Source organism: Varroa destructor, unplaced genomic scaffold (genome assembly GCF_002443255.2).
Source record: "Varroa destructor unplaced genomic scaffold, Vdes_3.0 BEIS01000001.1, whole genome shotgun sequence".
NCBI lineage: Eukaryota > Metazoa > Arthropoda > Arachnida > Mesostigmata > Varroidae > Varroa > Varroa destructor.
This window is the reverse complement of record NW_019211454.1, coordinates 44,605,008-44,621,592: the sequence shown is the minus strand read 5'-3', so window position 1 is coordinate 44,621,592 and position 16,585 is coordinate 44,605,008. Positions and strand designations below refer to the sequence as shown.

General features: G+C 36.9%; 1 protein-coding gene across 2 annotated transcripts in view; it reads left to right on the top strand.

The window, feature by feature from the left end:
* Positions 1-15,297, top strand: part of LOC111253687 (TOM1-like protein 2) — a 16,632-nt gene extending 1,335 nt beyond the window's left edge. Inside the window, exons 2-9 of one of the 2 annotated variants that reach the window (XM_086980861.1) lie at positions 9,729-9,826; positions 10,056-10,352; positions 10,591-10,740; positions 11,131-11,278; positions 11,672-11,911; positions 14,109-14,257; positions 14,831-14,914; positions 15,072-15,297. In XM_086980861.1, the coding sequence (XP_086836987.1) occupies positions 9,779-9,826; positions 10,056-10,352; positions 10,591-10,740; positions 11,131-11,278; positions 11,672-11,911; positions 14,109-14,257; positions 14,831-14,914; positions 15,072-15,293 (1,338 nt within the window). In that variant the 5' untranslated portion in view covers positions 9,729-9,778 and the 3' untranslated portion in view covers positions 15,294-15,297. Of the gene's footprint in view, positions 1-9,656; positions 9,827-10,055; positions 10,353-10,590; positions 10,741-11,130; positions 11,279-11,671; positions 11,912-14,108; positions 14,258-14,830; positions 14,915-15,071 lie in introns of both variants that reach the window. The other variant, XM_022813503.2, reaches the window with a different exon arrangement.
* The last annotated feature ends 1,288 nt before the right edge of the window (positions 15,298-16,585 follow it).

Here is a 16,585-nt window from a genome sequence, read left to right as displayed (position 1 = left end):
ATATATATATAATATGACTACGTCTATAAAAAATGACATAAACATAGATAAAATAAAAAGTAATCTTGAACTTGCTTAGATCATACAATGACACCGTGATATATCGATGTATGCGTAGCGGGTTGGCTTTCGCTATACGGCTGCTTCAGAACCGGTACGCCAGCTTATTAACATTAAAGTAATGGCAGTTGGAACTTTACATTTTTGATTACTAATTTGTCGTATACTATAACCTGAATAGTTGTTGCTGTTAACTGTCCTATATTACTGCGAATTTTATGTAACAACGTCGATGGCTATAGTAAACGATTTGTAATCAATCTTGCATGTAGTTGATTTTTACAACAAAAATGATAGTCTGTAGTGGTTTGTGATTCTGCTAAATGTCTCCAGGTGACCAGATGAAAACAGTCTGTTATTTTTTATGTAGTTACTCGTAAATGCCATTTCTACGTTATAACAGCAATAACGTACACTGTGCTGTTGGACATCATGGGAGGATAGAAAAGGATGGTGATTAATAAAACGTGCCGTATGATAGTGGAAGTCAATGCTAAACAAACGGAAGAAGAGGAAAAGTATCGTTTTTCAGAAATCACCTATGTCAGAACAACACGCGCATCACCCCGCCACTTAAAATTTTTTCAGGTGTAATGTACTATAACGTTTAAACAACTTTCTCTATTTACGTAAGTTGAATAATACATGTTGACGGGACCTAATGTATTAATCCGTATGTTCTTAATTTAGAAGCAAGGAAATATGAGGGTTCAACCTGCTCATCCTACCAAATACCGTTCAAGTTTAGAACAGGTGTGGCTCTTCCTTCTTTCAACTATGTCTTTCAAACTAATGTATTTATAAAGAAATCTTGATCCTTCGTATAATATTTACTAAGAGACGTACTTTAGTATAATAGTGCAGAATAAACTATTGGTTCAATTAATGTTTCAGTTATATCCATCCACAGCTGCTAAATCCGCATACTGCTGTCTCGTTCTCAAAAGCCTACAATATTGTGCTGAAAAAAGTTTGTGAATTCATTGACATTGCGAAGACATTAATCCATAATTTCCGATTTCTGAATTCATGCGTAGCTTTTGGACAAACCGATGCATGCCTTTAAAGGTAATCTTTATTGCGCAATATGACTAAGTTTGAACGTATGATAAAGACTGCGTTTTCATATTTCTTAATGAGTCATTATGACTGAACATTTTCCTCATTGAATAGCAAACTTATTTATCTTGCTTGATTATCATTATAAATGACAAGAATAACGTGCATGTGCTGTTGACCCCGTGGGGAGTCTCCAACCTGCATAACATTATTAATAGCTGGTTTACCTGGAGTAGATGAATTACATGCTTCCGCACGCGAAAACAAATATATGTTATATACTAGACGAGTACCCTGCGTTAGTGGGCCAAGCTTGCAAAAGTCTAAGCAACACTAAAGTCTCACTGCAGTGCGGGCCGTTAGAGATTCATTAGAGAACGATGATAAGTTCAGAGAAGGTGCTACGGAATTGTTCGCGCAACCTAAAGCGAAATCGTACCCCATGAAAGCATCCATCCCAGATTTTGGCTGGCGTCTTTATAATCGATAGATAACTCCTTAACTGTTGTAAGCGCCATTCTAACTTGTGACTATCAATGATATCCGGCTCCATCCCACTGAAGCGTGTCGCTCAGTTGTCACCAAACAGAAATCATAGCTTTTGCGTTTGTCAATGTATTTGAGTTTCGGTTGTAAGGGAAGATGGTATTCGTAGCAAACGCGTCGATAAGTGTTAGCAATAATTTATTATGACTTTTTACAACTAGTTAATGCTTCATGTGTTGTGTTTTTGTAACAGATTGAACTTTAGTTATATGAATTGATGTCGAAGATCTGAGTAGATGAGAGCAAAGAACAGCTTTTTTCGTTAATATTTCTTAATAATAAAATCAAGGAATATTTTTCATTTGTTGTATTAGTTTCCACCATTTAAATTAGATATCCCCAATCAAAAGGCTTGTTAAGCTTTTTGCAAACTTCCCCTCTAACACCCTAATTATTTTGCTGTACACATCCCACTATGTCTTTGGATCTATCAGTAGATTATCAAAGTCATATTGATGAAGCTTGATGTCAGCTAACTGCATTGGTAACCACTTCTGCTGATATCTGGTAAATTCACGAGTTTTGTATCATTTGTTCTTTATTTATAGTTGTTTTGTGTATTACGGTTAAACTAGTTTCAAGTAAAGGTAAGTAGAAAAAAAAGAAACCGTTCTCAAATATGTCGTGAATTGAAGTAGGTTCTTGTGATGCTAGCAGGACATTGTTTCTGCGATGATCGTTGTTCGAATGCGGATTGGACTATTGGTGTTGAAAGCTGAAACCTTTTAATACGTACTTTTTAGTAAACGGGCTATCAGGGTAGCGGCCATATTCGAACGTTTGGCGTGGATGAACATCACGTATGTTTTTGATACTAACTCTGATTGATTGCAGTGCAGCGCTGAATAGCGCGCTAACAACGCAAACAAATAACGCATCTTATGTTTTTGATTTTGAGTTCGTCATTGTCTCCTGATGGTAGTTTATTTCTAGGCGTCACACGCATGTCTGTTTCATATGCCATTTATAATTACTATTATTACAATGACGATTATTATTACTGGATATGTTTACCTTTAGGCAAAAATATGCTCAGACGCTGAGGGCTATGCCACAGTAATTTAGCCCCTATGTTGCCTATTGTGCTGTTTGTTTAGTTATCATTGAAGCGCAAGTTAGCGAACGCTAGCACTTCCTGTGCAAAGTGGTATTATAGCAGTTCAAGTGCGAGTCTCGTGCATCACGATAACATTTTATACTCCTGCCATTGACTGATGAGCCGATTTATTCAAATGTAGAATGTCAATAGCTCTATACGCATTGAACAGTTTCACGCTTAACGTACACGCTATACGCGTCATTTCTTCTATTGTTATGGTCGCCACTTTAAAAAACGCGGCGCCTGCAAATAGAGATGTTTTTAACTGGATTAAACTGGGAATAATCAGAGGAATGAATGCAGGAGGGACAAAATCGTTCAAGCATATTTATGCGTGTGACAGTAAGGGGATAGGTCACTGCATTATCATCACCATTATGATGATACTGACGCAACAAATCCTGAGTTATTATCGATTTATTTAAGCATCGCAGAATTGTCTACCTAACTGGCATTCTAGGCATTTTTGAAAATCACTCTCACCCACTTCATATTATATGTTTACGTTCATTCTATTCTCGTAATGTGTTCGGCTCGAAGCCAGCCAAACCACGCAGTTGACACCATGGAAAGTCTGAAAACAACGAACAAAATTTCAGCGATTACTAACTGAGTAGCGATTTCATTATAATCATTGTGTCGACCGATAGCATAACCAGTCATTGTGTACAGAGGCATAGCATTACGTGATACTTTTACACTGACGCCTCGACCATAAGTGGTTATAGTTGATACAATTCCTATGAAAGCAACTCTTCAATTTGTTCGATTTCTACAATAATTCTGCGAACGTGAGAAATCGTTATGCAGAATGCTGCATTTCATCGTTGAGCAATTTATACGATGTGAAACTTATACATATATATAGATTAGCCTCCACATGAAAATTTTTACTCTGAAATAACTCTCTGGTTAGTTGTTCTGTATGTATGTATATATGTGTATATCTAGATGTATATATATACATAGTATTGTATGCTGAAGTATGATTCATGTTTTGCATCTAACTGAAGGTTCTAAAAATCTAAAAATTACCATTTCACCTTTTGTAGTACATACCTACGTAATTTTTGTAATATTAATATTCGCTTTTTCATAATGGCTTCATATGCGAAAACGACAATTTTGGCATTATATAAAACAAACAAAGCAACATGCTGTGTAGAACCCCTTTTTTATGCCATCGTTCTCTGACCTTATTTTTGCCACAAAATTCAAAAATCGAAATGCTAAATTTCTTGCGGCGACCCGAGCCGTATTTTAAAAATTTTCTAAATTGTAAGTGACATTAATTTATTATATAAACTTATAATCTTCTGATAGCCAAGCGTAATCGGTGTTAAATGAATAACTAAGGCGGGCGATTAATTTGACAACGATATCTATAGGTGTTCGCAATTATTCCTGGCGATAGATAATATATTCCTAAGTGCCATAACGCATTCGAGCGAAGTGTTACGTCACGATAAGGATCATATACTTTGTAATGTTACCAGATTCTCGCTATTGTTTGCAACTGTGTCAGACCAAAAAATAGGCGGAAAACAATGGATGTAAGCGTCAAAGTTTATAGTGAGTTCTAATTGTAATTCCCGAAAATACGACAGAATTATCACTCATAGACGACTTAATTCTGAAAAAGACGAAATAATAAGACCAAACAGTTTAAAATCATTGACCTTCGTGCACATATCAGTAAATGTTGAATGGTGCAGCAACATTTTGATTGACTAAATACTGTCTTTAGTCGCATTCACCTTTGTACCTACTCTTCGCCTCTACGTTTACCTTACATTACGTCCACCTCAATGGATAGATAAAAGGACATGATATAAACGATTTCTTTTTAAATCATTTCTACTTAAACTCTAATCAATGTTCTCGTTCCCTAAGAAGTGTACGATGAGCATCATGAAAAGTCAACCCAGTTGTGCTCTGAATTGATGAGAACTCAAAGCTAATAGGTTTACTTCTTTTGGAGTTAATTTTTTTCCGTAAATTGACCTGATTTTTATTCAAAATTTGAAATATATTGGTGAAATACGCTATATACTGCAGTATGAATTTATGACGAGCTAATTGAAGACGAATCTAGTACAGTGCAGCGAAACAAATAACGAAGATTCCATATCGGAGTTATGTGTCTTATTTATCCACTCTTTTCTTAGATCCTCATAGCAGAGCTTTCATAAATAAAGGTAAAATTATATTTGTAGTTGTTGCGATAAAAATAGATACACCGAGCTCTTTGAGTTATATAGTTTACTGTATTATAGATACTGTTATTTTGATGAAGTCATGAGTCAGCCTGCTTAGTAAGTAAAAATACTAACAACATATAGCATATTCTACATTATTCTGCATAGATGAACGTTTACTTTTCGCCATAGTTATAATCTTAGCAATAACTTGATTTAACAAATGTTTTCCAGTCACAGATAAACTTGTCCCTTACCAAATATTCGTGTTTTGACTTTTTTGCCTCGTCCCAAAGGCTGAAGCCTGAATATAATAGTAATAAAATAATATGAGAGTAGCTTATGAACGGAACATGTTATACATATTTGTTTGCATCTGTAATTAACTCAAGCGAGTATATGTATAACGAGTAGAAGACTATTTTGGAGTTAATGGAAGTATGGGATTCCTTGAAATCACAGGCAGTTACTTGATAGTATTTGAATCAGTAAGACTCTTTCTACGTATTCAAAAAAACAGGATATTAGATTATTTTATCATTTCATGGCATATATATATATATATATATATATATATATATATTAAATAAGCCTGGAAATATATTTTCCCTTGTTTGAGATTTTCATTTTTATTGTCATTGTGGCTCGGTTAAAATTAAATGTTCGATCATATGAGTATGCAATCTAGATAGAATATTTACATCTAAATAAAATACCGATATAATGTTAATGCTAAAAATGATGACTCTTGGGGATGACCAGCAATTTGGTCTTCCCCGAGAGTCCTACAAACGTTATTGTGAAACTTAATATTTCTCACAACACTTAAAAAATCGGTCACGGAATCAACTAAGCAGCACAATGCCAGCTTGTTTCTCCGTATATTAAGTTTTTTTTTAATTGCTGATTTCAAAACGCATATATATATATATATATATATATATATATTTTTTTTTTTTTGCTAGACAATTAATTTTTGCTTTGTTCGGCATTGAATTTGCTGGATGTTTTTTTTTTCATAACAAGGATACATTTCTTTTTCAACTGGGCAATTGTTACAAGGATTCGCATAATTTTTATGTTGTTTTTGTTTGTTAAGAACGCATACCGAAGCGATCCAATTTGGTCAATGTCTCTTGGTAATTCTTCACATAACCAAAGTTAATAAGTGAGCAATAAGTTCATTATATATTTCGGTAGAACGCACTTGATATTTGTCGTTCGACAAACATACTGTCTCTTATAGTAAACAGGTATTATATACCTACCAGATATAGTAACTAACCATTGTTGGTGGCTTAGCTTACCACGGATAGCTTGCTATTCCTTGAGGTTTTAGCTCTAACAAGATAACATCATCGTACTGAAAAATCCAGATTATTTTAAATAATCTTCTTACCTTGGAAAAATTTGAAGTTGATCTGCCTTATCGCTTATGAAAGGTCTTACCGTTACTCCCCCTCCGGGCTTATTTCTGGGGTTCATAGAGCTGCTTAGCGATATATATTGAAGCTTTCTGAAGAACCCTATAAGAAAATAAAAATTTTGACTCGATTACTTTATTTTTATCTTTACTATTATTTTAGCGATAATTCGAAGAAATATTTTGAATAGTACTATGAATTCTGGGTCATTAACATAAAGCTTTAGAAAGCTGACAATGAAAACTTGAGCTCTTAGTCTCTCACGGACATGTTTTTATTTTTATACTTATTTTAGGTCGTACAATGAGGAAAATTAATAGGTATTCCTTTGGCCTATCACTAATCGACACCTATTATCGTTTATATAATTAACGAAGTTGGTTTCAATTCAGCCAAGTTCAATACTGCTGACTTGGTATTGGTGATGTAATGCACATTACGAGCCATCATTTGAGCGTAATCGTCGTTTGTATGAGTATTGTGTGAGTAAAGTGCTATTTTTCTAGTTGAGTGCCAATATGTATGTAATATATAATATTCCAGCTGTAAAATGTTGAGCTAAGTCTGAACTTTTTACTTATCAACTGGTACACGAGACGCTATTCTGTTTATTCAGGTTCGAGTTCAAGTGTGTTTTTATTTCCGTTTGTAAAGGCTTCATCGTGTCACGTTATAATTAGAGTGATGCATATATATATATATATATATATGTCAGCACCGCATCTGAGCGTTTAAAGGGATTATCCAACAGTTGTAGTGAATATTTGCATCGAGAATATTATCTGGTCTATTTGTGTGCCACCGAAATAAGTCATTATTGCGTAGAGTCTCATAGAGCTTATTTGGTTTACGGTTGTTGCGCACGTTGACGACCCTGTAGTTATTACAGAGCACTCCGTTGACGTCACCCTTCCTGCTTCTATCGCCTTCCCGTCGTACCGACAAATAAGTAAACTAGGGCTAATTACTCTCAACCCCTTGTTATTGATGCACTCCGCTGTAGTAGCTTTTAGCACTAGACCATTTTACAAACACTTTTTACATATTCGTAGGGTCTGCCACTTAATCGGTATTATACGATGCGGTGGAAACAATGACATCCGTCGGAGAACACGCGCTATTCACTTCATGCCAATTACGCTGACATTGTTTACGCCAATTCTTGTTTGGTTTGACAAAAGTTTACTGAATCGCATGGCACAAGAAATTATGCATGGATTATTTTCGGGCCTTGTCGAATATAAATTTGGCTTCAACCAAATCTTGTTGCAAGTCGCTGTGGCATTTATGTTAAGAAGGATTTGAAAACCAGGATGAATGTTTGCAAGGGTTTATTGATTGCGAATTGTTTAATATTTACCCAGTTCCATACAACCGTCTGAATACTGCGTGGCTTTCAGATTATAAGGCAATGTACCCATTTCGTGGAATAATTTCAAGTGTATTAATTTGTCTAAAATTTTTTTCACTACAGCATCAGATGGAATCTCTTTTACTCTAATAATGCAACGTTAGGCTGTGCCAACACTAGGTATTTATCGATATGTGAAGGAAAAACTGAAAAGCAGAAGTTCGACTCTTAATATGTAAGCCCCATACTAGTACCAATTCAAGTGTAGAATTTAGTCGCATAGACATCCCTATCCGCTTTGGGAAAATTAGAATGACCTCTCGGACGTTTTATTGATGCTTTGTTCATAAACTGCCCTTACAACAACAACAAGTTTTGCAGACCAATCGCGCTTTTAGATAAGAATACGAGAACTTTACAAGCAAATATTGAGAAGCCTGCTCGTGATATTTTAAGGACCCCGAATAGTACCTTGATTTATTAACAACAATAGCTACAATTTTTGCCGCTTATTCGAAAAGATCATTGCTTGCTTTGGTTTTGTTTGCTTAATACTGTGGATGCTTGGTCCACCTTCTTTAAATAGCTGTAGGTATTATCCACTAGTAGTAAACGTACCGCTTAAACTTCTCGGGTTCATACATTGCTTGTTGTCCTGCACTATGGTACTCGAGGATGGTTTTCTTGCGTCTATAATTGCGAAATATATCTGATTTAACTAAGGTGACACTGAATGCCGTGCCGATCAAGGGCATATAGATCGATATTAGATGTCCCATCGTAGTTAGGCGGTGTCCAGAAAGTGCTAGAAATTTTTTTACAATCTTATAAATTATATCTTCTATGCCCGCTTACTCTACTTTGATTGGAGCAAATTGCTGTCCTATACCATGTGTTCCAGGTAGCGCAAGCATACGTTTTGCTTTATATGAGTTTACTTGTATATATCATGAGATAATTGATGCTTCTCATAACAGATGCTATCTGTGTTGATATATCCAACTACACTGCGCGCTACAATAGTGTCTAGTACTGCGTGTTCTGCCACTTGGTAGTAGACGTCAACCATTCTATGAAAAAGTTTGAAGCTGTAACAAGTATAGATCACCACTATGTCGTTTTAATTATCTGTTCATCAAAAGCAAAAAGAACTAAGTTATTTTACAACTGCATTAACCGCGATGCTAGTGTCTGCGTAACGTTTGATTCGCTTTACACACTGCGTCGGTCGGATGCACCAAGCACTGTTTCTCTTCATTTCCAAGAAAACGTTTATTATCAAACGTTTATCAAAAAAATTAATGATAACGATCTATTTTTCTTGTTTCTTATAATATTTCCTAATAACGGAGCCTTCCTGCAAATATAATAAAGTATTAGCATTGCTGAGTCATTGTAAATTGTCATATTGCTCATTTGTAAGGTTTTTGTTTGATACAAATTAAATTTACTAAAGGGCCAATTTAGGGGAACGCCAGAAAATGTTTGATACCGTTTTTGCCGGAGCAAAGAGCGTAGAACATTACAGCACGTACATCCGTCAACTAGACTTCAAATCGCTGCCCAGGAATCTGTCTTAGGCCTAGATATAACGAATAAAGCAGCACTGTGGCATTGATACTACATGTTGGCTCAGTGATACCATGACTTATGTAGCTTATTTTCGGTAAACAAGCCTGGGTATCAGGCGAATGGATCATCGGATGGTAGGAAGTAAAACTTGTGTCTGGCTAACCTTTGTTCCTGTTTTTTGTATATAATAGATGAAAAATTCATATGACGTTTAAACTGATCGAAAATAGCGTATAAAATCTATCTATTATTAGAGAATCTAAATTTCTTGATATATGCTACCATTTATTTAAGGGTAAAGAGCTCGTTTTGGTAAGTCAAATGTCGACGCATTATTGTGGTTACAGAACAAGCTACAGATGGATCGTTAGCGTCTGAAAATTGGGCCCTCAACATGGAAATTTGCGATATCATTGCAGACACCGATGAGGGCCCGAAGGATGCGGTGAAAGCTATTCGAAAGCGATTGATGACTAATGCAGGCAAAAATTACACAGTCGTCATGTACACACTTACGGTAAGTACCTAAATCATAGAGGCGTCTTTGTTTCGAGTATGTATGTGATCTATAATGATTTGCGGTCGAGAAATCTGTGTAAACGTCTTGTGCTTTAAAAAACTTAATTGTGTAATTTATCTCAACAAAACGATTGAATTGATTTGATTTGCATAAATTTTTCATTGCATTAGTCATACCTACATTTAACTACTCATATATTGTATGCAATTTTGGGTGCAACTCGCAGGTGTTGGAAACGTGCGTTAAAAACTGCGGCCGACGCTTTCACTTAGTGGTGAGTCAAAAAGACTTCGTTCAAGACCTGTTTAAACTGATAGGACCTAAAAATGATCCGCCTACAGCGGTTCAAGAGAAGGTTCTATCACTCATCCAGAACTGGGCGGCGGCATTCCGTAGTAATCCAGAAATGCAAGGCGTCGTTCAGGTGTATAACGACTTAAAGGCCAAGGGTGTTGAGTTTCCCGCCGCAGATCTTGAGACGATGGTGCCTATTCACACCCCGCAGAGAAGTGTACTACCGCAGGTCAGCCTACGCAACATAGAATATAGCAGCTCACTCATATTCATCATTTGTGTACCTAAACTGTTAAGTTACTCTACCCGATTTCAAATTATACAAGTAAGTTTTTCGTAAAGTCTTGGTGGCCGAAACACCTTGGATTTATTCAAGCTAAAGGCACTTGTTCTGTCTGATGGAATTATTTATTCATACACTTATCTATGTTCATTTTGCATTGATACATACACTTGAGACAAAGTAGACCGACTCCCGAGTATCATCCGTTTCATCAGTACGAATGACGGGTTCGGCAATGCACGGCGAACTTTTACCGTCGACCCCAATACCTCTAAATCGCGAGCAGACAACTAAACTCCTTCAGGAGTTTGTGGCCGTTCGGCGAAATATGCAGGTAATTATCCCATGTAATCATGCGCAGTTAGATATTTACCTAATGTCTACGAAGGTAAGCGGGAAAAAGGAACTTGAATAAAAATACACTTAGACCATTTTTTTAATTTAAATATGAATAAATTGTTCTCATTGTATATGGATCTTTACAAGCGTAATTGCTCATTGTATTTACATGAATAGCTTCGCAATTATAGATCTATTGTAACTACTTTGCGCAAAAAAAACTTAAAAAAAAAGCGACATGAGGTAGGTAGCGGAAAAGATTCTGAAAGCAGTGTTGTGGAGTTGAGAGAACGCTATTACAGACATACCAATAGTTTTTTGTTTTTATAAATTAAGCGGGATTCAGGAGGAGTTAAGGCGTTTGCGCATATATTACTCCTTCTAGGTGTTCAGCGAGATGCTCAGTGATTTGGAGCCTGGTCGAGAACATCCTCGCGACTGGGAGTTTTTACAAGAACTTCAAAAAACTTGCCACGCTATGCAAACGAGACTCGTTGATCTCGTTGACAAAGTTGCCAACGAGGAAATCACCAGTAAGTGATTTGACTCTTCCGCACCGCATTTTTATCTAGCAAGAATCGGTAGATACTTTTGAGTATAACCCATAGATTATACTATTATATATCTGTAGAACCATAAAGTTGAATTCAAATAAATATATAGTAATCAATCTGTAGTGTTAGAGATTTGTTTTTCTAGAATCTTTCTCAGATTAAGATATTTTTGTTTCATTCTTACACCGTGCTTCAAAGTAACATTTTGGCCCTAGCTTGGCTGTGTGTGATGGGTGTTTTAAAACAAGATGCCGTTCTAGCAGAACCCATCGAACCTTATTCTAACACTATTACCGCTAAATGAAACCGCTAAGAGTGTTGCATTGTAATGCATTTCACGGGTTATTCGGGTCAATGTTTTGTTTTTTACAGGCGAACTTCTTCGGTTAAATGATGGAATGAATAGCCTTTTTGCTCGCTACGAGCGATTCGAGAAAAGACGCACGGCCGTCGTCACTGGTGCTAGTGGGCAACATTTGAATTCAGCACGTAGCAAAGACACGCCATCTTCACCAACAGCAGGGGCCGTTCGGGGGGGGGATGCACAGGCATCGCTAATTGACTTTGGCGGCGAAGATGTTGCTGGCGCGACGGGCGGCTTGCACAGTCTTAGTAAGTCTTAAAATTCAAGCCGGTTTTTATCGATATATGTAATTAGTTATTGTAGACAAGTAGCTTACTAATTACAATGAAACAATATGCATTGTAAGACAATGTTACTATATTGTATACATGTACAGTAGAATACCATAATGCAGTGATCATGATTGGAGGATATTTACAAAAAAAGTCAAGCGAAGCCCGAAAACCCAGTGCCAAAACAAAACATGATTATTTGGCTATGTTCATATGTTGCCATCAACTACAACCGTTCATTTATAAAATCAGACTAGTGTGACCTGGACTCCGGCCTAAACCTTTCGTTTTTAACGATAAAATTTCCATTTACGATCGCTTTGTTATCGAATCCACCGCCGGTTTATTTTTTATGAGAAGCAAATACCATCGGCGAATTAGATCAGTTGAAGACGATGTTTTGTAAGTAAGTATTGTCTAAAGAAACGACAGGACGCATAGCTACGTTTGGTAGTAAGATATGTAGTTGAATCAACAGAGGCTTCAGTGGTATGTGAACTTCCTAATTCTGCTATCAGTTCTTCGTCAATTTCGTCCACTCGCATGTACCAGCTAATACACGCGGTAAAATAATTAACGTACTCTTACTTCAATTTCAGAATGTTTGATTTTGATTGATAATTTATTTCTTTATGTACTCGCTCAGGTACGATCGCATACAACTAGCGAGGTCCTATTTTTTTTTGTTTATTTAGGGTTCTGTGTATTAGACTTTAAACGAAAGCTCGTACATCGAGTGCGAATATAGGTCGTCCACAGGTCGTTTTTCAATAAGACGATAGGCTCGTAGGCTAGCTTAGTACCTTCTTGCACTGCTATACTTGTGATTTTTTATAGAAAAAATAAAATTGACTAAACATTAAAAAAAAATATTACGAATGAGTCAAAAAACAATGTTCATCTCTTCCGGTTTTTCCTGTTCCTCGTTTATTTTTTGTATTTTTCAATTAACCATCGAAGGGCGCGCCGTTGCGATGCTGAGCAACATTTTTTGAAACGTCGTAGCCACTAATTCGATTCGACTAATTGCGGCGAATCACAAACATAGTGCCGGAACGATCCTGTAATTGTGACAATTTTATCTGGCTCAGTCTCTCCTGGAGAATGTAAAACTTTTACGAAAAAGTATATATCCAATGAATTTGTTTAATGTATGAGCCGCTGTGGTCGACAGTCGCCATTTCTTCTTTCGATGACCTAGATAGCCTTCTGATAACCTTCTGATACTGCTATAGGGATTGTTAGTTTTTTGTCTTCTCGTCCTTATTGTCGTTATTAGAAACCCGGCTGTTGTTTTCGGCATTGAAAAATTATCTTCTGTATTAGAGTTCCCTAAAAATACGATTGCTTTATCTATATAAAACTGTTGTAAAGTCCTCTGTTTTATTTTAAACCGGAAGTTTCGTGAAACATGTCATTTTCACGTCAGCAGCTAGAACTATGTTTATTTATATCTTCTCTCCGTTTTTTCTTTGATAAAACTTGTTTAAGAAACAACAAATAAAAAAACCAGTGCTTTCTTACTTTCTCAGCAGCGTTTGTGCGGCTTCCTTGTGTGCGTTCCTCTTTCTGGGGTTTGAAAGTAAAATGCATATTGCGAAAATGATATGTATAGCAGTTGTACGTCATGTACAATATAATGACACACACCATGTTGTGGGCCAAATCAGGCCAAATATCGGATTTACGCATTATCTAAAAACATAGACATACTCTGGGCTTTAATAAGCGTTACTGGATTATATTGGACACGTAAACGCTAGCCAAATCATACATAGTTTCATTGTGAGGTGACGACGGATTTCTGTTTTTCTTCCTCTACTTAGCCAGTTTTATGAATGTGCGTATTTGTCCTCTGTCGAATTCGCTGCGGTTCTAGTGAATATCTGCACTACCGAACAGGTTACCATCTATGTTGCTGGACATGTTTGTTTAGGCCAAGAATCTTTTGTTGAGCTAAACCAATTGGTAGCATGAATATACCCTATTTTTATTTGGGAGATTTTTGCTCAGGTATGAGTATTCCACACTGATAGATGCTAAGAGTTACCGTTCAATCACTATTAGTAGAGACTCTTTAAGACGAATTAGTATATAGCCACTAGCTAACGATTCATGTTGCCGTTTTTCTGCTGTGCGTGTTGTTTGTATAACCACGATTGTTTCTAATCAGGTCTAGTTGAAGCTGGCGCAACAGACGGCTCTACAAAACCGAAGAATTGTGCTGGAGCGACGGCAACGACTTCCGCAGGCCCAGTTGGAGCAGCTGGGGATGCCGACGAATTTGAGGCTTTTGCTCAGTCACGGACCTTCTCAGCTAAGGTACGCGGTCAGTCGTATATCGTCGGTATGTCAACGACCGTTTTTGTATCGTATTTGAATAATTCTGCAGACGAATTGTCATCTGAGAACGAATCGCTGTCGACTAAGAATGAAAACGACTGAAGTGTGCAATGTACATAGATGTAGATTTTTTAAAATTATTTTTACCATATATATATATAATTTTAAAATATATTAATATATATTATATTATATAAAAAATATATATACATTTTATATATAATATAATATATATATTTTTTAACGGATTCTAGTGTACTTTGTTGAAAAACATAGATGCGCTTGACACTACAGATTTATCCCCAAAAAACTGTTCGACTTACTTATATACAACCTCCAACAATTTGTCCAGGCATACTTTGTTATCTAGAAGTCAATAGATTTTTTCGTTTTACTGGTGGTTTCGATTGTGTTTCATTTTTATAACGTTACGAACGTTATGCACGAACTCCCACTTTTTTTTATTTATGAATTTGGTTCGCATTGGTATGTACTATTGGTGCTGTTATTTCTGTGACCTTATTGCGATTTCCCAACATGTCCGCTGCTTAGTTCGCTACACCGGAAGCTATGAAAACCCTCCTTCCTGATAACGCCACGGATTTTGAGGAGATGGAACGGTGGCTGGAAGCTCAGGTATAATTCAACATTCTGGGTTCCATTTTAAGTGTACAGTTTACTTTTCTTTGTGCAAACCTTTATGATTCACCTTCTTCTTTGACGCGTTCTCTCGTTATGTATCCATTACATATATATTAATGTGTCACGACAAATTTGCATATTTTTCTAACAGGACTCTGAAGGACCTAAGACAGCAGTAGGGGATGGTGCTGGCGCCGCAAGCGGTTCAATATCGACGACTGCCCGTAGTGGAGCAGCGGCAGTGTCTTCGCCAGAGTTCGATCGTTTCCTCCAGGAGCGAGCGACTGTAGCTGAACGACTACCAACAATCCAAGCTCAGGCAGGTGCCAAGGAAAAGACGCCTAAAGACGACCCCAACCTACTTGCCCAATAGACAGGTGCCGTGCACAGAAGTACTACTTAAAACCACACTACACTGAAAAGAATGAGCCAGACAAGGTGAAAAGGGAAAGGCCATGCAGAGCAGGCTGACCCTGGGGATGCAATAGAGAGAAACATAAACAGTAGATGAGCACATAAATAAGAGCGCCTTGTGGTGTGGGGAAATCACTTCTTTTTTAAAGCGGTCAACGAATCTGGCTTACAGAACTGGTTTATTGTGTTTGAATTAGATGTGTTTTACGCTCATGAAATATCTTTATCGATCGAAGGTTTGTTTATAAGTACACATAGACTTGTCAGTAACGACGTACCAGTAACAGCAGCGCTCCATAATCTAGGGTTACCAGGTGGCACTACCCTATGTGAAAATCAAGCGCGCGCGTAACGTTGGTTCGAAGATCGCGAAAATGTCAAATATAATAGTTATAGAATTTTTGCACGGGATCGTTTTTTGTGCAACGTATTCGCACTAAGACAAATGCAGACATTTTTTATGAATGGTGGCTTCATCTATATAGTCTGTTGTAGCTTGCTTTCTAGTGGTTGCGTGTTAATTTTTTCGCAGAAAAAAAACCTCAACTTGGCTATTTACCACACCCGTTCAACAAAACATCCTAATTGTAAGACTGGCAGCTTTGCTCACTACACGAAATCGGTATGTAGTGATTCCGTTAACTTCGCCTTCGATACACTCGTGCCCGTGACACGGATGGGATAAGAGACCGATTAGTTGGTATCGAGCCGCCACATGTTGTTAGATCCGGCACCGGGCCGTAGGCACTGCTACTGATGTTACAGGCTTTACACTCAAGTGGTGGCGGCGGCAAAAAAAAACATAAACATACACGAATGAATAGATGCATAAATAAGTACTCTCGATGAGGCATAGTTTTTTCACAGTTGTGAGTGTTGGACCAAACAAGGGTCTTAAACATTTTGGCATGGACAACGAAACCTTAACAGGATGACAAGGACGAAAAATTGTCGAACTAAACGTACGCGCTATTAATAAATAGATGGGCAAGCAGAAATGTAGCTAGAACTAAGACACAAAAAGGAAAAGAGATAGTCAGAGAACGAACCGCAAAAGTGACCAAGGGCGCATAATCGTACGTTTTTTTTTTAGTAATAATTTTGTATAACCAAAAACTATGCGATGACGCTCTAATGTCGGTGGTATGGAGAATACGATATTTTAAGAAAATAAGAGGTCAGTAAAAGCGGAGCATGGAAAAAAGAAAGAAGAATTAAAGAAACTAAAACAAGAATTAACAACCACATATA